The 23,742-nt window shown below is 40.7% G+C and overlaps 1 protein-coding gene across 19 annotated transcripts in view; it reads left to right on the plus strand.

The window, feature by feature from the left end:
- The window catches only part of SYNE1 (spectrin repeat containing nuclear envelope protein 1), a 472,944-nt gene that overhangs the window by 307,864 nt on the left and 141,338 nt on the right, over positions 1-23,742 (plus strand). For 11 of the 19 annotated variants that reach the window (XM_082633720.1, XM_082633725.1, XM_082633723.1 and 8 more), the window contains 5 exons: positions 1,084-1,290; positions 3,232-3,405; positions 5,989-6,180; positions 22,271-22,405; positions 23,351-23,460. In XM_082633720.1, coding sequence (XP_082489846.1) covers positions 1,084-1,290; positions 3,232-3,405; positions 5,989-6,180; positions 22,271-22,405; positions 23,351-23,460 — 818 coding nt within the window. Of the gene's footprint in view, positions 1-1,083; positions 1,291-3,231; positions 3,406-5,988; positions 6,181-22,270; positions 22,406-23,350; positions 23,461-23,742 lie in introns of those variants that run through there. The other 8 variants (XM_082633737.1, XM_082633724.1, XM_082633722.1 and 5 more) reach the window with 5 other exon arrangements.

Below are 23,742 nucleotides of genomic sequence, written 5' to 3' on the forward strand. Positions count from 1 at the left end.
ATTGACATGAGACAGATTAACCAGAGAAAATCAAATAAAAGTTTAATAACATGTATACGTGGGAGAGACCCAGGAAAACTGAATAACTTGCCAAAATGGTTGAAACTCTCGCCTTCAATACTATCTTCAGCTAAAGACAAAGGAGGATGTTGGGGGTAGTGGTTTGAGACTTAAAAGAGGAGGAAGGCAACTCACATAAAGATGGAAAAGCAAATGTTTGGTAAACAAATATTAATTGGGCCAGAGACAGTGGGACACAGAGTGTACTCTGATCTCTTAAGAGTTTCCCTCACCACACCCAGCCCTATTCTTTGCAGATATCTCGATGATACCTCTATTCCTGTAATAGGTCCCCTTTCTAGATTCTTTAGGTAGTTAGAGGGAAGGTCAGAGTTTTTTCTTGAGTCTTTTGGACGTTGGTTATTTTCAGCTCAAAATAATCAGCATGCCAGAGACCTTTTGGGGTGGCAAGTTTTATTCTCCTACTAAGTGTTCCACATTAGGAAGGGTTTAAAGCCTTGGCAATGGACATCGCCTGGGAGAGCTTGTGAAGAGAGAAAAGGGGTCTGGAAATTAGCCCTGAGAAACTTCAAATTTTAGAGTTGGGGAGAGGAGAAAAATAAGGAGAGGGTAACAGGATAGAAACAGGTGACAAATTTTTCCTGTCTTGTGTAATGTGAGTTTGTGATTAAAACGCAGTGCTGTTTCAGACTCGGGGAAGTTTAGAGTGGGAAGAATCACGTTGAGGAAAAAAGTGATGAATTTTATTTTCAACATAGAATTGTAGACTCAAACATATTTGAGCATACCCCCGTTGGATTACAGATGTGCCTGTTGAAAACCAGAAAGATTAATGAACTAGTTCAAATTCATTTAAGTTACCAATACAAATGGTCTTAAAATCAGAAATTTCCTGACATTCAGTCTGGTACTGTCCTTTAGAAACTTAGGTTAGTAGGTCCCCTGTTTGTTGATTAAACGACTTCCAAGTGAAGTGTCTTCACTAATATCAAACCACATGGGATCAGCTAGTGCCACGATTCCTCAGTGCGAAAAAGTACATACACGAGTATGATTCCACAGTCTTCCCCACAGGCACTGATGGATGAGATTCTCATGCTTCAAGAGGAAATCAGTGAGCTGCAGTCAGCGCTCGCAGAGGAGCTGGTGTCTGACCCCCCAGAGTCCGACCCTTCGGAGCAGCTGCCCTTGCAGTCCACGCTCGCTGTCTTAGCAGAGCGAATATCCACCATCAAGATGAAGGCATCAGGGAAACGACAGCTTTTGGAGGTAACAAGCCATTCTGAAGGTGCCCCTCAGGTCCAGATTAACTCTTAGGGTTATGCTGATAAGTATGTTGGGCTACTTACGTGATCGACGCGTTTATTGTTTCCCACTCAGCAGAAGCTGGTATTGTGTGTCCAGGAGGGCCTCGTGCATAGAGCCCTGAGTCAGTGTGGAGCTATGAATGTGTCTTTTCACCCCTTTCTGAGTCATTTCAAGCATGCAAAACTGAGACTATGGAAAGCTGATACTTGGTAGACATGAGTCTTGTGAGGAATAATTATAGAAGGTTTGCATGATAGTTTGCTGTGTTTAAATAAGAGCATTTTTATGAATAGTATTACCAATACTGTGAAGAATAAATCCTTAGTTAGCCAATTCAAGCACATTAATTCATGAAAATATTCTTGCAGTTCTGGTTCTCATGTTACTTAACTTTAATATTATTTAATAGAGAGATAGATTTTAGTCACGGTAGCAGATGTGTTAAAAATAAGTTATCTTCCTTTTTTGTTGTTGTTTTTCTCTTATTATTCCTGGCCCTAAACGTATACAATCATATATTATATCGTTGATCCTATAATTTAAAGTGTCTGTGTCCTTGTATCTCTAGGGTCTAGCAGCTTCTCTGGCAAATAATCTTTATTATATACACTTATTTTATTTAGCTGCTGATTATACCATAATTCAATTAACCATCCCCCTATTGTTGGGTATGTAGGCTGTTTCTAGTTTTACCTGTTATAAAATTAGTCAGACTAGGTATTCATATATTTTCTGGTTTTGGAGAAATTTTATATCAACATGTCTGCTCTATTTAATCTCTCTTTTAAACAATTTAATAAAAATTTTAATTGAAAACATAATAATAGATTATTAATAACATAATTTTAAACATAAAGTACTTAGAGTATCTTAAGGATTAACTTTTTAATTCATTAATACTGTCCCCAGTCACTCTATGAAACCCTCGTGGAATTCTGAAATAAAGTGATTGGCCTGGATTTTTTTTAAAATATGAATTATTTGCCATCATTAAAACATCCTCAGAGATCTAACCAAAAGTTCTGAATTTTTGACTTTGCTCAAGAAACTAATAACACTGGACCACCCTTTCCTGTAGGGGATTAGTTGCCTCAGACTACATGGTGCTGCCCTTTTATGTGGACCAGATATGTTCTTCAGTTTTCCATAGACCCCACTACTCCCTACAGTTTCCCAGACATTGAAGCCAAGTTACCTACTGTCTTATGCCATTGCTTTGTTCTAATCCTTGACCAGTTTCTATCATTCATATTATGTGCCTTGTCCAATAGATGTACTATTTAAGAACGTTTAACTCTAGATACACGTTAGAATCATTGTAGGAGTTTTTAGGGACTTCACTGGTGGTGCAGTGGTTAAGAATCCACCTGCCAATGCTGGGGACGTGGGTTCGAGTCCTGGTCCAGGAAGATCCCACATGCCGCGGAGCAACTAAGCCTGTGCGCCACAACTACTGAGCCAGAGCTCTAGAGCCCGTGAGCCACAACTACTGAGCCCACGTGCCACAACTACGGAAGCCCGTGTGCCTAGAGCCCGTGCTCCACAACAAAGGGAAGCCACCACAATGAGAAGCCCATGCACCACAATGAAGAGTAGCCCCTGCTCGCTGCAACTAGAGAAAGCCCACGCGCAGCAACGTGGACCCAGTGCAGCCAAAAATATAAATAAATTAATTAATTTTAAAAAAAAGAATCATTGTAGGAGTTTTTATAAAATACTAATCTTGAGGCTCACCTCCCCAAATTCTCATTTACTAGTCTGTGATGTGCCCTAAACATGGGTTGTTTTTTTTTAAGTGTCACAGGTGATTCTGATGTGCACTCAGGCCTGAGAACCGTTGCTGTTGAATCCTAATGATTTTACCTTAGAGTGATTTAGGTTCCATTCTGCTTAATTCATTAGGAGAAGTTAAATGATCAGCTGGAGGAACAGAAACAGGAACAGGCCCTGCAGAGGTATCGCTGTGAAGCCGCTGAGCTGGACCATTGGCTCTTGAGCACTAAGGCCACTCTGGACATTGCACTGGGGTCACCCAAGGAGCCCATGGACATGGAGGCCCAGCTGGTGGACTGCCAGGTACAAAAATGTTCTTGAAGGAATACACCAACATCACAAGTCACATTTTTTAACTACAGAAAACATAATGGTAACAAAGCTTGGTATGGTTGTATGATTTTTCACAACCTGTATACTTTATATATTTAGAGAGTAGAAAAACAATACCTTATAAAAGCGTAAATGAAATCCAGGCTTGGACTTAGTCTTTTGAAAAATTTTACCAAGTGTATCTATTCTTTAGAACATTTTCAGCTTCCTGAAGGACCATTCTTAAAGACTGTAAATGTCAAAACACTTATGGTATCTATTTTGGTGGCTAATAAGGAATATATGTACCCAACGAGAAGAATTAGTATCAGTGAATCGGACTGTGGATAAACACAACAGGAGATGTCTCTAGGTGGCCTGCTGCAATTTTGGTTCTAATTCAGAAATATTATGTGGAAAACTTGGCAAAATTGTCAGTTATAAGCAGACAGATTGAACATAGGAAGGTTGTCTTCTGGAGGAGAGAATTTCCTTCCTCGATGTGAGGTCTCTAGAAATTAAGGTAAGGGGTAATGGCATCAAGGTTTTTATTTTAAGATTATTTTCTTGCCTCTTTATTATGGAAACTTTCAAGCACACATATAAGCATAGAGGATAGATGATAAACTCCCATGTACCAATCATAGAATTTCAAAGATTATCAGCATAGTAGAATTTACACATGGGTAAAGTATGTTTTAAAAGTGCTTTCATCTAACTAACTAGCAAGTCTCTAGAAAACCCGGCCTAATCTGCAAGGTTAAATATCCATATGCACAACTTCATATTTCTCCCATTTGGAATCGGAGGAAATATGCACAAGCCACTAATTATGAATGCCACTTCTTAATACTTCATATGTCATTCTGGTCATCCCTTTTATGATTTGAGATTTTTTTGTCATATTAATTATTATAATTTGGATTTTTAAATTCTTTGGACAACTTATTTCAGTGTATTTGAAGCATCTCTGCCTGATGGTAGAGAGTAGAGAGCCATGTGCAAGTGTTTTCTATTCTTTCTATCATTTTTTCTGAAGTTCCTTTTCGAAGAGACATGTATTTTTAGCATTCCCTTCTAGCACTCAAAATTACCCATGCACTAGCATTTCAAAATTATGTTTCGTCATTACTCCCATCTCTCTCCCTTTTGGATGTCTCTCTTTTTATAGTTATGCATAAAGTCCATGGTTGAGATAATATATTTCAGGACTTTTCCAAAGTATTGAAATGGTATTTTTTAAAACTCGAAGAATGTGGAATCACACAGGTACACAACAGTTCCTCAGTCAATTGATTCAAGCCTTTAAGCCAGTTGTATAATTACAAGTGTGGCTATCATGTGGAATTAGGACCCCATTATGACTTTTGGAGCCCTAGGTACTTTGCTTCCTTGGGCCTCTTCTTCTATAAAAATACTAAAAATTATATTTGATTTTACAATTGCTTTGGTATAGAGACTAATATAACCTGGGGTGGTATCATTATATATTAATTGTTATTATCTTCATTTTTTTCTTCTGATTTTAAAAGAACATAAAATTAAGACATTTTCTTGTGTTCCCAGAAGTGTTATGGGCTCTCAGCACTGTGTCAGCTGTGCCTAATGGAAAAGACAGTCCTGCACAGAATGATATTAGCTCCATAAAAGTAATCCTCAGGAAATCATCCTTTAAGCCCCACTTCATGAAATATTTCACTTTCCCACTTAGTTCTAGGTTTTAGGATCCTAGAAGTTGATGGTAGTAATTCTGATTTTGTGCAGGGAAATAAAATATCTTTTCTTATTAATGTATAATTGAGTATAAATTAGAAAGTACATTTCAAAGAGTTCAGAGTTAAGGAATATAAAAGCAGAACAGTTTTTGTAGAAAATAATATGGTTATTTGTTTTGCTTGATATTTTTAGTTGTTTTTCTTTTTTGGTTTTTGTTTTAAATCGTACTTTGGAAGAGGGGAGACTATTTTTGCTTCTTTTCTGGATTTAGCCTCCATTTTAGAAGAAAACCTTGCAGCACTAGAGAGTTGCCACAGAAAGTGAAAGTAAAATTCTTAGGAAAACTTTCAGAAATGTGAGGTTATGTTATATAAAAGACAAAAATAATAAAAATCAAGTAAAAAAAGCATCAATCTGGGAAAAAAGTCAACCCAAAGAAAAATGTTTTGAGAGAGTCCTCTTTAAATTGACACAAAAAGGGCTCATCTTGTGTTGTCTTTACTATTATTAGCCACATGCATAACAGTCTAACACTAAAATAGTAAAATAATCATAATAATGGGATAACACTAAGGAATGGTTTTTTCTACTTATCTGTTGGCTATATAAAATGTGCTTTCCATATGTTTTTCATTATATAATATCTAATCTTAAATAAGAGAAAAATTAGGAAGCTCAAAGAAGTTTTAGAATCTACGTACCACTCTTGAAGGTTGTAAGAAAACTAGGTTAAAAAAAAAAACCTGGAGGCATGATCTTTTGGTGAAAGACTAGTAAAGTGTTGGGTTTCGCTGTGAGACACGGTCTTGCAGAGACTGGCAGGGTTTGTGAATTTCAGCCTTATTTCTGTTGTTCCAGAACATGCTGGTGGAAATAGAACAGAAGGTGGTGGCCTTATCGGAGCTCTCAGTCCACAATGAAAACCTGCTGCTGGAGGGCAAGGCTCACACAAAGGACGAGGCAGAGCAGCTGTCCGTGAAGCTGAGAACCCTCAAGGGGAGCCTCCTGGAGCTGCAGAGAGCGCTGCACGACAAGCAGCTCCACATCCAGGTGAGGCTGCAGCCATGGATGCTGCATCTCTGCACGTGGCTGGTCTGGCCTCTGAGCACGGGACACATAAAGGGGACAGCTGGGGAATGATACGTACTTATGTACACACCTGCTTTGCACAGTCTGGCATAGGTTTTCAAATAGGTTTTGTAAGAACTATTTGAATGCAGACACCTGAAAACTGCAGCATAGGAAAAGAAAAGAAAATGAAAATAATTACCACAATCTATCAAGTACATCATTTTAAAAAATATTTAAACATAGGTCATGGATTAAGATATCCTATGACACTCTTATATTTCTCCTTTATTTCTCCTATATTCTACTTTTCAGAGAGACTCTTTTATTTAGCGCCCACAACTTCAGACTTGTCATATATTCCAGGTGAATTGAACCTTTTTACTATTGTGTAATGACCTAATGTTCCCTAATAGTGATCTTTGTTTTAGATGACTAGAGCTATTTTTGGGTAATATTTGCCTCACATGTCTTTTAACTTTCCTTTGATTTCACCCTTTCTGGGTCCTTATATTTTAGATTTGTTTCTTATAAAGAACATTTAGCTATATTTTGTTGGTTTTAAACATATGTAGTCAGAAAACCTCTGACTTTTGAAGGGCAGGTTTAGTCCATTTAAATTTATTGTGATTATTGATATGTTTGAACTTTTATTCTTATTTTTTGTTTTCTGTTTTTGTCCTGTTCTTTCTATTCTTCTTTCTCCTTTTCAACCTTAGTTTATAAGTGGTTGAATGCTTTTCTTTGTTTTTTTCCTCTACTTTTTAAATCATAAATACCTAATAAATTCTAAGTTAATATCTTAATCTGCTTCCAGATCAATACAAGAAACTTAGAACACATCCACTCAGATTTCTTCCCATGCACCTTGCATACTATTATTGTCTAATATTTTGATTTTGTTCTTTTTTAATCTATACAAATTAGAATTATTATTATCTTACACAAAAATTAAGCAACTGTGCAGGAATTCTCTGGTGGTCCAGTAGTTAGGACTCTGTGCTTTCACTGCTGAGTGCCTGGGTTCAATCCCTGGTCAGGAAACTAAGATCCCAGGAGCTGTGCAGTCCAGCCAAAAAAAAAAAATTAAGCAAAAGTTTATTGAGAAACTACTATGTGCCAGCCACTATTCTATGTGATAGAGTGAAAGAGCATGGGCAACATCTATCTGTATCTGTATATCTATATATTCCATCTTCAAGGGATTATGTTTGGGAGAGACAGATAGTAATATAAAATTAAGGTGCATTATTATATGCTAAGTTAGAAGATGATAAGAGCTATAGGTGAAATACCCATAAGGCAGGTAGATAAAGGCAAGGCTGGACGGATTTGCAGTTTTAAACAGGGTGGCCAAGGAAGCCTTCCTCAGGTTACGTTTGAAGGAGTGAGCCATGTGGACATGGAAGGATAGAGTTCCAGGCTCAGGGGGAGGCAAGGGCAAAGGCTCCCAGGTGGGCTCCTACCTGGTCTGTTCAGTAAGCCCAATGGCTGGAGTGGAGTGACCAAGACGAGAGAGGTCAGACAGGTAACAGGGGCCCAGTGCAAAGGACCTTGTAGGCATCGTATGGGCTTTGGCTTTTTATGCTGGGGGAATTGAGAAGCCATTGGAGTGTTGGGGGACAAAGGAGTGACAAGATCAAATTATAACTGCTGTAGGGGACCAGGGTGGAAGCTGAGAGACCAGTTAGGAGGTTAGAAGTGATGAGGACTTATTAGATTGTGGATAATTGGGAAAGTGAAGACTCTGAGGAACAGAACTGGGGGAAGGAGGACGAGTTAGGTCAATGGTTTCATTAGGGATAGGTTAGGTTTGAGATGCGTACTCAACGTTAAGCAGTGGTTGGAATTCAAGAGACAGACCTAGACCAAATCATCAGCCTCTAGATGGTCCTCAAAGGCTTGAGGCTCCATGAGTTCACCAAGGGTGTGAGGAGAGATAAAAAGCACCAAGTGCTGGGATGCTCCAGTGTGAAAAGTGTGGAAAATGTGGAGGAGCCCACCAAAAAGAGTAAGAAGGAAACACCAGTGAGGTGGGAAGAAAACTGAGATTTGGGTTCCTGGGAGACACTTGAGGGTAAGTGAGTTAAAATGAGGACTGAGAACTGACCACTGGATTTAGCAATGTGCAGGTCTTCTGTGACCCCAACCACAGCTTTTTCAGTGAAATAGTGGAGGCAAAAAACCCTCTGAAATGAAAGTGAGAATGGAGAAGGAAGTTGGAGAGGAAGCGTGCAGGAAACTCAGGAGTTGCACTATAAAGAGGAACAGAGGAATGGAATAAACTATAAGAAGTAAGTTAGGAGAAATTTGTTCCATTTTAAGATCAAAGAATAATGACATGTTTACAGGGAGATGGAAACAACTCAGTAGAGGAAAAATTGATGAAAAAGAAGTGAGATTACCACAACAATCTTTTTGTTAGAAGGGAGAAGATGGGATCAAAGGGGAGGGAGTGGTCTTGGAACCAGTATCAGGAGGGTGGGAAACATCTGTATTTGAGTACAGATGCTGGCAGGGGATATGGCACAAATATTGAAGTGGGAGCTTAATGAACATTCACTACGATTGCTTCTGCTTTCTCAGTGTAATAAATTTTTTTGGACTAAACTACGTATTTTCAGTTCTTTGCTAGTCATATGATTATATGATCTGGAACATCAAGCCTAGTCAACAGAAAACTATTAGAAGCAATGGAAGAATTTAGTAAGAAGACTGGCTTATTAAAAAGATGAAATAGAGAATCCATAACTTTCCTGTATAAATAAAAAGTTAGTGAAATAATATACAATAACTTTCCATCTATAACATGAACAAAATATAAAGTATTTGAAATCTCGACATTTTCAAACCCGAGTGATACCAAAAAAACCTGAAAAAATAGAGAGAAACTTTATTTTTAGATAGGAATACAGTATCTTAAAGATGTCAAATTTTCCTCTACTAAAACATAAATTTAAGTCATTCACAACTAAAATACTAACTGTATATTTTTGAAATGTGACAAAATGATACCAGGTTTACCTAGAATAAAATAAACCTGAAAAAAACTGTAAAATTCTGACAGTAAAGAGTTATGAGGGGTTAATTATTCTTATATATTAAAATACAATTTACAATAATTAGTATTGGCACAATAAATGGATGAACGAAAAATTAGAATAATTATTCCCAAAAGAGATCCCAGTATACAAGGGCATTAGATAAGTGTTTAAGGTGGCATTTCAAGTCACTGTTTAAAATATGATTCACTGTGTAAATAATAATAAAGTAATAGGGGACTTCCCTGGTAGCACAGTGTTTAAGAAACCACCTGCCAATGCAGGGGACACGGGTTCAAGCCCTGGCCTGGGAAGATCCCACATGCCGCAGAGCAATTAAGCCCGTGCACTGCAACTAATGAAGCCTGTGTGCCTAGAGCCCATGCTCCGCAACAAGAGAAGCCACTGCAATGAGAAGCCTGCACACCGCAACGAAGAGTAGCCCCCGCTCGCCACAACTAGAGAAAGCCCGCGCGTAGCAACGAAGACCCAACACAGCCAAAAATAAATGAATAAAATTAAAATGAATAAATAAATAAAGTAATAGGCAAACCACTTGAAATATGATAAACTAGATTCCCTATCCCACTCTTTACAGAAAAAAGTGCATCACAGGTGGATCAAATATTTAATGTAAAAACTAAATCTAAAACGTTCTGGATGTATGGCTATTTAAAAAAAAAAAAAAATCTTAGGATGGGAAGGACCTTTGCCAGTATGCCCCAAACCCAGAATTTTAGTTTCTTTAAAATTACTACATAGAAGTGAGAAAGTCCTGTATGACCAAGAAAATATTAACCAAATTAAATGACATGGACAAATATGGAAGAAACTATGCAAGTCACATGACCAGGAATTAATTCCCTTAATTTCCAGAAATCTTATTGTAAATCAATAAAAAAATAAGAAAGGGTCACCTGATAGAAATATAGACAAAAAATACAAAGAGGTGATTCAAAGGAAAAGAAATACAAATGGCCAATGAACATATGAAAAAATACTTGAACTCACTGTTAGATAAATAAATGCCAATAAAGACAAAATGCAACTTTTCACGTTAAATTCACATACTTTAAAATGCACACGCCCGGGCTTCCCTGGTGGCGCAGTGGTTGAGAGTCCACCTGCCGATGCAGGGGACACGGGTTTGTGCCCCAGTCCGGGAAGATCCCACATGCCTGGGAGCGGCTGGGCCCGTGAGCCATGGCTGCTGAGCCTGCGCGTCCGGAGCCTGTGCTCCTCAACGGGAGAGGCCACAGCAGTGAGAGGCCCGCGTACCGCAAAAAAAAAAAAAAAAAAAAAATGCGCATGCAATCTGACTTTATGAATTAAAGCAAAAAGTAAAATGTTAAAAGTATTAAAGTTGAACAAAACTAGAAGGATTTTCTAACTGGGAGAGAATACCACAGTTCACTTAGTTTTATAAAAGATATTGTCAATCTAACACGTAATGCTTTTTTTTCCCCCTCATTTTTCCCCCATTGTTGGTGTGTGAATGAACTTTAGGAAACCAAAACAAAGGGAAGGACTTCAAGGTTTCATGTCTGGGATAGTTATCGTTTATCAATCTCCAGTTGTGCCCTATGCCTAGAGGCAGGTAGGAACGGAAGGGCCAGCCTAATACACCGGCACATGTAGAGGTTAAAGAGGGGAAGGATGCTGGCACAGTTGCAAGGCCTCAGGGCCTGGGAAGGGAATATAAATGAGTGAAGCTGACCCAGTCAGGACCTCGGCAAGCTGGTCACCTGTCAAAGAAGCAGTTGTTACTCAGCTCCAGAATTTACAGGCAGCATTGCTAGGTTTTCCAGAGAAAGCATATTTATATCTAAACGTTTCCAATTTTAAAACATTGACATTTTATTCTAAAATTTTAAAATAATTTGTGTGCCAAACAAAGCATATCCAGAAGCCAGGCTTGGATCTCGAGCCGTCACTTTAGAACTGCTGCTCTGAAGTCTCCCCAGCCTGGCGCCCCCAGTTACTGAGTAGGTGGCTCTGAGGCAAGATTCTTTTTTTTTTTTTTTTTAATTTTATTTTTTTTTATTTTTTGCTTTATAACAAATTTAATCAGTTATACATATACATATGTTCCCATATCCCCTCCCTTTTGCGTCTCCCTCCCATCCTCCCTATCCCACCCCTCCAGGCGGTCACAAAGCACCGAGCTGATCTCCCTGTGCTATGCGGCTGCTTCCCACTAGCTATCTACCTTACGTTTGGTAGTGTATATATGTCCATGCCGCTCTTTCACTTTGTCACAGCTTACCCTCCCCCCTCCCCATATCCTCAAGTCCATTCTCTAGTAGGTCTGTGTCTGTATTCCTGTCTTACCCCTATGTTCTTCATGACATTTTTTTTTCTTAAATTCCATATATATGTGTCAGCATAGAGTATTTGTCTTTCTCTTTCTGACTTACTTCACTCTGTATGACAGACTCTAGGTCCATCCACCTCATTACAAATAGCTCAATTTCATTTCTTTTTATGGCTGAGTAATATTCCATTGTATATATGTGCCACATCTTCTTTACCCATTCATCTGATGATGGACACTTAGGTTGTTTCCATCTCCGGGCTATTGTAAATAGGGCTGCTATGAACATTTTGGTACATGTCTCTTTTTGAATTATGGTTTTCTCAGGGTATATGCCCAGTAGTGGGATTGCTGGGTCATATGGTAGTTCTACTTGTAGTTTTTTAAGGAACCTCCATACCGTTCTCCATAGTGGCTGTACCAATTCACATTCCCACCAGCAGTGCAAGAGTGTTCCTTCTTCTCCACACCCTCTCCAGCATTTATTGTTTCTAGATTTTTTGATGATGGCCTTTCTGACTGGTGTGAGATGATATCTCATTGTAGTTTTGATTTGCATTTCTCTAATGAGCAAAGATGTTGAGCATCCTTTCATGTGTTTGTTGGCAGTCTGTATATCTTCTGTGGAGAAATGTCTATTTAGGTCTTCTGCCCATTTTTGGATTGGGTTGTTTGTTTTTTTGTTATTGAGCTGCATGAGCTGCTTATAAATTTTGGAGATTAATCCTTTGTCAGTTGCTTCATTTACAAATATTTTCTCCCATTCTGAGGGTTGTCTTTTGGTCTTGTTTATGGTTTCCTTTGCTGTGCAAAAGCTTTTAAGTTTCATTAGGTCCCATGTGTTTATTTTTGTCTTTATTTCCATTTCTCTAGGAGGTGGGTCAAAAAGGATCTTGCTGTGATTTATGTCATAGAGTGTTCTGCCTATGTTTTCCTCTAAGAGTTTGATAGTGTCTGGCCTTACATTTAGGTCTTTAATCCATTTTGAGCTTATTTTTGTGTATGGTGTTAGGGAGTGATCTAATCTCATACTTTTACATGTCCCTATCCAGTTTTCCCAGCACCACTTATTGAAGAGACTGTCCTTTCTCCACTGTACATTCCTGCCTCCTTTATCAAAGATAAGGTGACCATATGTCCGTGGGTTTATCTCTGGGCTTTCTATCCTGTTCCATTGATCTATCTTTCTGTTTTTGTGCCAGTACCATACTGTCTTGATCACTGTAGCTTTGTAGTATAGTCTGAAGTCAGGGATTCCTGACTGATTCCAGCTGATTCCTCCAGCTCCATTTTTCATTCTCAAGATTGCTTTGGCTATTCGGGGTCTTTTGTGTTTCCATACAAATTGTGAAATTTTTTGCTCTAGTTCTTTGAAAAATGCCAGTGGTAGTTTGATAGGGATTGCATTGAATCTGTAGATTGCTTTGGGTAGTAGAGTCATTTTCACAATGTTGATTCTTCCAATCCAAGAACATGGTACATCTCTCCATCTATTTGTATCATCTTTAATTTCTTTCATCAGTGTCTTATAATTTTCTGCATACAGGTCTTTTGTCTCCTTAGGTAGGTTTATTCCTAGATATTTTATTCTTTTGGTTGCAATGGTAAATGGGAGTGTTTTCTTGATTTCACTTTCAGATTTTTCATCATTAGTATATAGGAATGCCAGAGATTTCTGTGCATTAATTTTGTATCCTGCAACTTTACCAAATTCATTGATTAGCTCTATTAGTTTTCTGGTAGCATCTTTAGGATTCTCTATGTATAGTATCATGTCATCTGAAAACAGTGACAGCTTTCCTTCTTCTTTTCCGATTTGGATTCCTTTTATTTCCTTTTCTTCTCTGATTGCTGTGGCTAAAACTTCCAAAACGATGTTGAATAAGAGTGGTGAGAGTGGGCAGCCTTGTCTTGTTCCTGATCTTAGTGGAAATGGTTTCAGTTTTTCACCATTGAGGACGATGCTGGCCGTGGGTTTGTCATATATGGCCTTTATTATGTTGAGGAAAGTTCCCTCTATGCCTACTTTCTGCAGGGTTTTTATCATAAATGGGTGTTGAATTTTGTCGAAAGCTTTCTCTGCATCTATTGAGATGATCATATGGTTTTTCTCCTTCAATTTGTTAATATGGTGTATCACGTTGATTGATTTGCGTATATTGAAGAATCCTTGCATTCCTGGAATAAACCCCACTTGATCATGGTGTATGATCCTTCTAATGTGCTGTTGGATTCTGTTTGCTAGTATTTTGTTGAGGATTCTTGCATCTATGTTCATCAGTGATATCGGCCTATAGTTTTCTTTCTTTGTGACATCCTTGTCTGGTTTTGGTATCAAGGTGATGGTGACCTCGTAGAATGAGTTTGGGAGTGTTCCTCCCTCTGCTGTATTTTGGAAGAGTTTGAGAAGGATAGGTGTTAGCTCTTCTCTAAATGCTTGATAGAATTCACCTGTGAAGCCATCTGGTCCTGGGCTTTTGTTTGTTGGAAGATTTTTTATCACAGTTTCAATTTCAGTGCTTGTGATTGGTCTGTTCATATTTTCTATTTCTTCCTGATTCAGTCTTGGCAGGTTGTGCATTTCTAAGAATTTGTCCATTTCTTCCAGGTTGTCCATTTTACTGGCATAGAGTTGCTTGTAGTAATCTCTCATGATCTTTTGTATTTCTGCAGTGTCAGTTGTTACTTCTCCTTTTTCATTTCTAATTCTATTGATTTGAGTCTTCTCCCTTTTTTTCTTGATGAGTCTGGCTAATGGTTTATCAATTTTGTTTATCTTCTCAAAGAACCAGCTTTTAGTTTTATTGATTTTTGCTATCATTTCCTTCATTTCTTTTTCATTTATTTCTGATCTGATCTTTATGATTTCTTTCCTTCTGCTAACTTTGGGGTTTTTTTGTTCTTCTTTCTCTAATTGCTTTAGGTGTAGGGTCAGGTTGTTTACTCGAGATGTTTCCTGTTTCTTAAGGTGGGATTGTATTGCTATAAACTTCCCCCTTAGAACTGCTTTTGCTGCGTCCCATAGGTTTTGGGTCGTCGTGTCTCCATTGTCATTTGTTTCTAGGTATTTTTTAATTTCCCCTTTGATTTCTTCAGTGATCACTTTGTTATTAAGTAGTGTATTGTTTAGCCTCCATGTGTTTGTATTTTTTTTTTTTTTTTTTTTTTTTTTTTTTTTTTTTTGCGGTATGCGGGCCTCTCACTGTTGTGGCCTCTCCCGTTGCGGAGCACAGGCTCCGGACGCGCAGGCCCAGCGGCCATGGCTCACGGGCCCAGCCGCTCCGCGGCATATGGGATCCTCCCAGACCGGGGCACGTACCCGTATCCCCTGCATCGGCAGGCGGACTCTCAACCACTGCGCCACCAGGGAGGCCCGTGTTTGTATTTTTTACAGCTCTTTTCCTTTAATTGATATCTAGTCTCATAGCATTGTGGTCGGAAAAGATACTTGATACAATTTCAATTTTCTTAAATTTACCAAGGCTTGATTTGTGACCCAAAATATGATCTATCCTGGAGAATGTTCCATGAGCAGTTGAGAAAAATGTGTATTCTGTTGTTTTTGGATGGAATGTCCTATAAATATCAATTAAGTCCATCTTGTTTAATGTATCATTTAAAGCTTGTGTTTCCTTATTTATTTTCATTTTGGATGATCTGTCCACTGGTGAAAGTGGGGTGTTAAAGTCCCCTACTATGATTGTGTTACTGTTGATTTCTCCTTTTATGGCTGTTAGTATTTGCCTTATGTATTGAGGTGCTCCTATGTTGGGTGCATAAATATTTACAATTGTTATATCTTCTTCTTGGATCGATCCCTTGATCATTATGTAGTGTCCTTCTTTGTCTCTTCTAGTAGTCTTTATTTTAAAGTCTATTTTGTCTGATATGAGAATTGCTACTCCAGCTTTCTTTTGGTTTCCATTTGCATGGAATATCTTTTTCCATCCCCTTACTTTCAGTCTGTATGTGTCTCTAGGTCTGAAGTGGGTCTCTTGTAGACAGCATATATATGGGTCTTGTTTTTGTATCCATTCAGCCAATCTGTGTCTTTTGGTGGGAGCATTTAGTCCATTTACATTTAAGGTAATTATCGATATGTATGTTCCTATTCCCATTTTCTTAATTGGTTTGGGTTTGTTATTGTAGGTCTTTTCCTTCTGTTGTGTTTCTTGCCTAGAGAAGTTCCTTTAGCATTTGTTGTAAAGCTGGTTTGGTGGTGCTGAACTCTCTCAGCTTTTGCTTGTCTGTAAACGTTTTAATTTCTCCATCAAATCTGAATGAGATCCTTGCTGTGTAGAGTAATCTTGGTTGCAGGTTTTTCTCCTTCATCACTTTAATTATGTCCTGCCACTCCCTTCTGGCTTGTAGAGTTTCTGCTGAGAGATCAGCTGTTATCCTGATGGGGATTCCCTTGTGTGTTATTTGTTGTTTTTGCCTTGCTGCTTTTAATATGATTTCTTTGTGTTTAATTTTTGACAGTTTGATTAATATGTGTCTTGGCATATTTCTCCTTGGATTTATTCTGTATGGGACTCTCTGTGCCTCGTGGACTTGATTAACTATTTCCTTTCCCATATTAGGGAAGTTTTCAACTATAATCTCTTCAAATATTTTCTCAGTCCCTTTCTTTTTCTCTTCTTCTTCTGGAACCCCTATAATTCAAATGTTGGTGTGTTTAATGTTGTCCCAGAGGTCTCTGAGACTGTCCTCTGTTCTTTTCATTCTTTTTTCTTTATTTTGCTCTGCAGCAGTTATTTCCACTATTTTATCTTCCACCTCACTTATCCGTTCTTCTGCCTCAGTTATTCTGCTATTGATCCCATCTAGAGTATTTTTTATTTCATTTATTGTGTTTTTAATCGATGCTTGATTCATCTTTAGTTCTTCTAGGTCCTTGTTAACTGTTTCTTGCATTTTGTCTATTCTATTTCCCAGATTTTGGATCTGGGAAATAGAATCTTGGATCATCTTTACCATCATTATTCTGAATTCTTTTTCAGGTAGACTGCCTATTACCTCTTCATTTGTTAGGTCTGGTGGGTTTTTATCTTGCTCCTTCTCCTGCTGTGTGTTTTTCTGTCTTCTCATTTTGCTTATGTTACTGTGTTTGGTGTCTCCTTTTTGCAGGCTGCAGGTTCATAGTTCCCGTTGTTTTTGGTGTCTGTCCCCAGTGGCTAAGGTTGGTTTAGTGGGTTGTGTAGGCTTCCTGGTGGAGGGGACTAGTGCCCGTGTTCTGGTGGATGAGGCTGGATCTTGTCTTTCTGGTGGGCAGGTCCACGTCTGGTGGGGTGTTTTGGGGTGTCTGCGGACTTTTTATGATTTTAGGCCACCTCTCTGCTAATGGGTGGCGTTGTGTTCCTGTCTTGCTAGTTGTTTGGCATAGGGTGTCCAGCACTGTAGCTTGCTGGTCGTTGAGTGAAGCTGGGTGCTGCTGTTGAGATGGAGATCTCTGGAAGATTTTCGCCGTTTGATATTATGTGGAGCTGGGAGGTCTCTTGTGGACCAGTGTCCTGAAGTTGGCTCTCCCACCTCAGAGGCACAGCACTGACTCCTGGCTCCTCAATTTGGGATGATTTGTTGTCTATTCATGTATTCCACAGATGCAGGGTACATCAAGTTGATTGTGGAGCTTTAATCCGCTGCTTCTGAGGCTGCTGGGAGAGGTTTCCCTTTCTCTTCTTTGTTCTCACAGCTCCTGGGTCTCAGCTTTGGATTTGGCCCCGCCTCTGCGTCTAGGTCGCCGGAGGGCGTCTGTTCTTCGCTCAGACAGGACAGGGTTAAAGGAGCAGCCTCTTCGGGGACTCTGGCTCACTCAGGCCGGGCGGGAGGGAGGGGCACGGAGTGCGGGGCGAGCCTGCAGCGGCAGAGGTCGGCGTGACGTTGCACCAGCCCGAGGCGCGCCGTGCGTTCTCCCAGGGAAGCCGCCCCTGGATCCCGGGACCCCGGCTGTGGCGGGCTGGACAGGCTCCCGAAAGGGCGGTGTGGACAGTGACCTGCGCTCGCACACAGGCTTCTTGGCGGCGGCAGCAGCAGCCCCAGCGTCCCACGCCCGTCTCTGGGCTCCGCGCTTTCAGTCGTGACTCGCGCCCGTCTGTGGAGCCCCTTTAAGCAGCGCTCTTAATCCCCTCTCCTCGCGCACCAGGAAACCAAGAGGGAAGAAAAAGTCTCTTGCCTCTTCGGCAGCTCCAGAGTTTTCCCGGACTCCCTGCCGGCTAGCTGTGGCACATTAGCCCCCTTCAGGCTGAGTTCTCGCCACCAGCCCCAGTCCTCTCCCTGCGCTCTGACCGAAGCCCGAGCCTCAGCTTCCAGCGCCGCCCGCCCCGGCGGGCGAGCAGACAAGCCCCTCGGGCTGGTGAGTGCCGGTCGGCACCGATCCTCTGTGCGGGAATCTCTCCGCTTTGCCCTACCCAGGTATGTGGGGAGTTTCTTGCCTTTTGGGAGGTCTGGGGTCTTCTGCCAGCGTTCAGTAGGTGTTCTGTAGGAGCTGTTCCACGTGTAGCTGTATTTCTGGTGTATCCGTGGGGAGGAAGGTGATCTCCGCGTCTTACTCTTCCGCCATCTTACCCGGAAGTCCTGAGGCAAGATTCTTGAACTTCCCAAAATTTGTCTCACTGATGTTTTCTGATCTGTAAAATAGGGATCATAGTAGTGTTTAACTTTTCCAAAAAATCCTGAGGATTTTCATTCAAGTAGTGCTTACAGGAAGTGCTTCAGTCTCAGTATAATAAATAACAGCAACTGTTTGCAGACCGCATTCTTTGGGAGGAAAAACTCCTGACATGCTCCAAGGCCTGGTCTGAGACTGGTAGGGCTGGTGCCCACACCCAGCAGATCCTGGCCGCAGGGATTCTTCACATTGACTAAAGTTCTGACTCTGCCCACAAGTGTAAGCTTCCCTGGGGATACTGCTGTGTGAAGTGTAAATACAGAAAAATGTGGCAGTGTTTGCACTGAAATTGGTCGTTGTTTATTTTAAAGTATCTATAAATACCATCATCTTTTCATCTCATGAGTTCCCAGGATATAAAATATTGATTTTCTAAATACAATCAGAGCTGTTGAGGAGATTATTTTTCCAACTGCAGGAATAAAAAAAGTCCTGTTTACATTATTATTGCCGGGAAAAGGATTATTTGCCCCGGTGTAAAGAATTCAGAGTTGATCTAAAATTAACTAACGTTAACTGGGGGAAAAAAAAAACTTCCACTGAGTGTGGACGTCAGTGAAGTTGAGTTTGCGTAATTCAGGAGAGCTGGAGTACCTTCCTAAATCATGTGTGACCATACTCACATAATTCCTCAGTGCTAGTTATCTGTAAAATGGTCATATGTCTTATGGCCATTCTTTTTAACTAATTGGACTTCTAGGCAGGTCAGTGAATAATCCATTAGTTCTCCCCACCCTACCCCCAAATAGTTTCCTTCTCTATATGACACAGGCATATAATAACATCTCTTGAGTTACATGATGTCTTTCTTTGTAATAAGTTTAAATCATTTTCACACATTATCATTCATCTAAGGAACAGAGTTCACCCTATATAAATAGTGAAATGCTTTATAAACAAGTGTTTTATTTAATGTTTAGCATCGTCCAGTCCTCGCTAATGTTCCAAGGAATGTTCCTGGCAAAAATGGTTACTCTTCTAGTATTTCCAGAATAAACAGCTCACATAGCCCCACCCAGATGGGACCCCTCTGGGTCCCACCTGGGTGGGGCTATGTAATCCACCTTATTTCCTATTCCCTAGATAGGTCAGAAAACTGTTATCAGACCTCAGATACTGTAATTACCATTCTTTTATTCCTTCTGTCAATGCCTTCGTATCCCCAAGGGGAAAGGAAAAGAAATTTGAACGGATTCTTAATCATTTTTTGCTTCCTGTGGTCCAAGACTGATGTTTCAAAATGATGAAATCAGCCAGAGAAAAATTGGCTAACTGAAAAACCAAACCTGACCACAGAGAAAATGCATACTAGGCATCTGTTTCTGATGCTGCATAATTTCCTTTTTTCTAAAGCTGTGGATTCAATTAATCAAATATGAGTCCCCTTCTTAGATTTTGTCTTAGAATCTGAGATGTGTCTGTGCATGTAAAAGTGGTTAAGTTGTCCTTAAGACCTAAGATTTCAATTGCTGTTTTTCCAGGTACAATTGGCATTTTTCCCCAGTGTGAGAAATTTGAAATCAGAGCTCTCAGTCAGACTATAGTTACCTGCAGAGAAGGGTGAGCTGGGGCCCTGAGGAGTTTCCACGGGAGTCTTCAGGCTGGGCTCTGAAAACAAACCTTTACCGAAGGGCAAAGCAGAGAGGAAGTGGCTGGAGCCCACAAAAGAGAGTTCGCAGGTCAGGGCCATGGCCACTGTTTTGTCACTGGGGCTTTGACTAGGGACAGCTTTCAGCCTGTTACACTGACTTCTTGGGGGTCATTCTCTACAGGTCCTTTTTGATTTTTTTTGTTGTTGTTGTTGCGGTACGCGGGCCTCTCACTGCTGTGGCCCCTCCCGCTGCGGAGCACAGGCTCTGGACGCGCAGGCTCAGCGGCCATGGCTCACGGGTCCAGCCGCTCCGCAGCATGTGGGATCTTCCCGGACCGGGGCACGAACCCGCGTCCCCTGCATCGGCAGGCGGACTCTCAACCACTGCGCCACCAGGGAAGCCCTACAGGTCCGTTTTGACCTGCTGTTTCCTCCTTGCCTGGAAAAGCCAGGATCTCTCAGAGCTTATTCTGGATAGATGGAGCGTTCTCAGATGGGGGAGACTGCTTTCTGAAGAAATGTGTGGCCTTCAGTCCTGGAGGAATGTCAGACCACCCCAAAGCTCCCACCTTCAGGAAGATCATTGCTTCTCTGGAAGAGGCACTCCTGGGAGGGCAGGGAACATACGACCTGGGTGTCACTAGTCACCTGAAGGTCCTGTGGAATGCACATAACATGTTTTAGGCCAGTGGCACGCCAGTTATTCTACCTAAACCACATTCTTTTCCTGGGGAGCTGGATCGTCTTAAAGGAAAGCAAGTACCTGTGAGCTAAGGTGGCTCAGAATCTGGAAAGGATGAAATATAAATAGTACCTGTAGGTTTCACTGTTTCCTTCACTGCACTTCAAGCACGGATACCGGTGTTGCCAGGTTGACGATCTGGAACATTTCAGTTTCATTATGAGATTCTGTTGGGTAAGACAGAGGGGAAACAGCCCCCATCTATTTCTCTGTAAGAGTTAGTGTACAATTCTGAAAATAAGAGGAAGAGAAGGGTCTTTGTGGGCAGTCAGGCGGGCTGAGCTGAGGTGGCTGTACCGCATTCCGTGGTCAGAGTCCACAGAGAAGAGCCAGGGGCCAGGGGAGCAGCATCTCCGCAGGACGACTCCTCTATGGAAGCACCCTAAAGAATGTTCCCTTTCTCTGTGCCTGCCCCCGGCCCCTCCCCTTGTTCCAGCCATGCTTGCCCTGTCTCTGCTCTCTCTGAGATGCTAAGTTTCTTTCCCCTACGTCCATCCTTTGCTCCAGTGGTTCCCTAGGCCTGGAGGCCCCTCCCCCAATCTTTGCCAGCACTCCACACACGTTGTCAGCTCTGAAGACGCCTTCCTGCCCAGCCTAAGAAACCCTTCCCCTTCACTTTCCAACCCATTATTTAGTTTCACATTCCTTGTAGCTCTCAACACCATCCCAGTGTATCTTTTTTTTTTACATCTTTATTGGAGTATCATTGCTTTACAAAGGTGTGTTAGTTTCTGCTTTATAACAAAGTGAATCAGTTATACATATACATATGTTCCCATATCTCTTCCCTCTTGCGTCTCCCTCCCTCCTACCCTCCCTATCCCACCTCTCCAAGCGGTCACAAAGCACCGAGCTGATCTCCCTGTGCTATGTGGCTGCTTCCCACTATCTATCTACCTTATGTTTGGTAGTGTATATATGTCCATGCCTCTCTCTCGCTTTGTCACAGCTTACCCTTCCCCCTCCCCATTTCCTCAAGTCCATTCTCTAGTAGGTCTGTGTCTTCTTGTTTGTTTATTGTCTGTCTCCCCAGCAGGGCCCTTGTCTGGCTTCTGGGCTGAATACCACCCAATGCCCAAAACATTGCCTGACACACAGTGGGTGCTGATCCGTATTTAGTAAATGAATCATACCAAAATGGTGTAATTTATCCTTTGATGTATAAATATATGGGAGTAGAAAGGCACTCATTCAGAACTAGTTCCATTCTGACACACCGTATTTTAGGGCCTGTTAAATTCCGTCAGGATAGTCTGGCAGGAAGAATGAACTCCTTCCTGCCCGGGTAATAAGTAATTACATTGGCTTTTTCCTTTAGCCATACTTTGTCAAAGCCAGAGTGGCAACAGATGGCAGTGGAGTCTAGTCCTGGTGGTGATAGTAAAGGAAATAAGATCTAGAGTTATATTCTCATGGAAAAAATTCCAGAATAATATGTGGTGACCACGTCAGTCAGCTAAAAATCCTAGCCTCTCAAGGACAGTTTTTTCCCCTCAAGTGTTTCTGAGTATAATCATCTATTTATTGTTCTCCCTCCTGCAAATGCCATAAATTCGGTGGGTTTTGTGTTACCATTTTTTTTAATGTGGTCTCATGTCTAAATGGAGCCACTTTGGTATCATTATTCAGACCACGCTAAAAAGGAGCCGTCACTCTGTTTTGGTTAAGGTCTTCCAGTCAGTGGTATGACTCTTGATTTCTGCCTCGTTTAAAGCAGGGGACAGCCCAGGAGAAGGAGGAGAGCGATGCTGACCTGGCTGCCACTCAGAGCCCCGGCGTTCAGGAATGGCTGGCTCAAGCTCGAACCGCGTGGACCCAACAGCGACAGAGCAGCCTCCAGCAACAAAAAGTAACGCACTTCCTGACCTTCCCGCCTGCAGATAGACCAAACAAACACCTTGAGAGAAATGTTTTAGAAGGACAAGTTCCTTCTGTACTAAAGATAGAATGCCCCTTTATCTTCTCTTTGGACAGAAGCAAGACCTGGCTGTTTCCTTTCCATGTACTTACTTGTGACCACTGGAATGATTGGTCATTTTAAAGTCAGTTCTCTAAGAAAAGCTTGTGCTTAGTTTTAAAACAGTGTAACTCAGTTATAATCTGCCCTCTGTTTCTAGTCTGGCCTCTGTTATAAATAATAAAAACCTCAGAAAGGCCTCTGAGAATTGGTAAATGTCTGAGTTCCATGTTTTTAAAAGAAATGAAATTTGCTTTCAGCTCTCAAGTAGATACCATCACAAAATAGGATTGCAAGTTACTGCCAGGTGAGACAAATGAGCTTTGATGACTGAGAAGGATTGCTCACTGATATCTTAACTTTATGGAGAGGGCATATTAAAATATTTTATCAAAGAGTAGAGACATTTATTATAAATAATGAAAAAGTAAAACTGAGTCCATTGATGATCCAGTTTATCAAGTGAGCGGGAAATTGAAGAGAGCTGTTGCTCTCAAGGATCTCTTTCAGTTAGAACAAGGCAGTACCGATTTTTGAAAAGTGAAAGTGCATTTTGTACCACTTGGGGGCACCATTGCCCAGCAAAAGTTTCTTTTCTCATTGATTTTTTTTTTTTTCAAGATTATTCAGAGATTATCTTTTATCAAAGCCAAAGAAAGCTACAGAAGACTTGGAGACATGTCTGAACAGTTACCTAAACCACACCTTTTGTGTAATGTGCAAACTTAAAAACTTACTACCAAAGTTCTCTGAGAATTTTCTAGCCATAGAGCTGTGATTATAGACAATAATCATAAAGTAACAAAGATGTTTTTATTTGTCCTTTTCCTTGAGCAGGAGTTGGAACAGGAATTAGCAGAGCAGAAGAGCCTCCTCCAGTCAGTAGCCAGTCTTGGAGAGGAAATTCTAACCCAACACTCAGCTGCAGAGACCTCTGGTGGTGTTGGGTAGGTTTCTTTCGTTCTTTTTTTTCTTTTAATTCACTAGTTTGTTTTGTTTTTTTAGATTCCATGTTTAAATGATATCATACAGTATTTGTCTTTCTCTGTCTGACTTATTTCAATAAGCATAACACCCTCCAAGTCTATCCATGTTGTTGCAAGTGGAAAATTTTTCATTCTTTTTTATGGCTGAGTAATATTCCATTGTATATATGTACCACATCTTCTTTATCCATTCATCTGTTGATGGACACTTAGGTTGCTTCCATATCTTGGCTACTGTGAATA

This window comes from Mesoplodon mirus (genome assembly GCF_964341445.2).
Source record: "Mesoplodon mirus genome assembly, chromosome: 10".
Lineage (NCBI taxonomy): Eukaryota > Metazoa > Chordata > Mammalia > Artiodactyla > Ziphiidae > Mesoplodon > Mesoplodon mirus.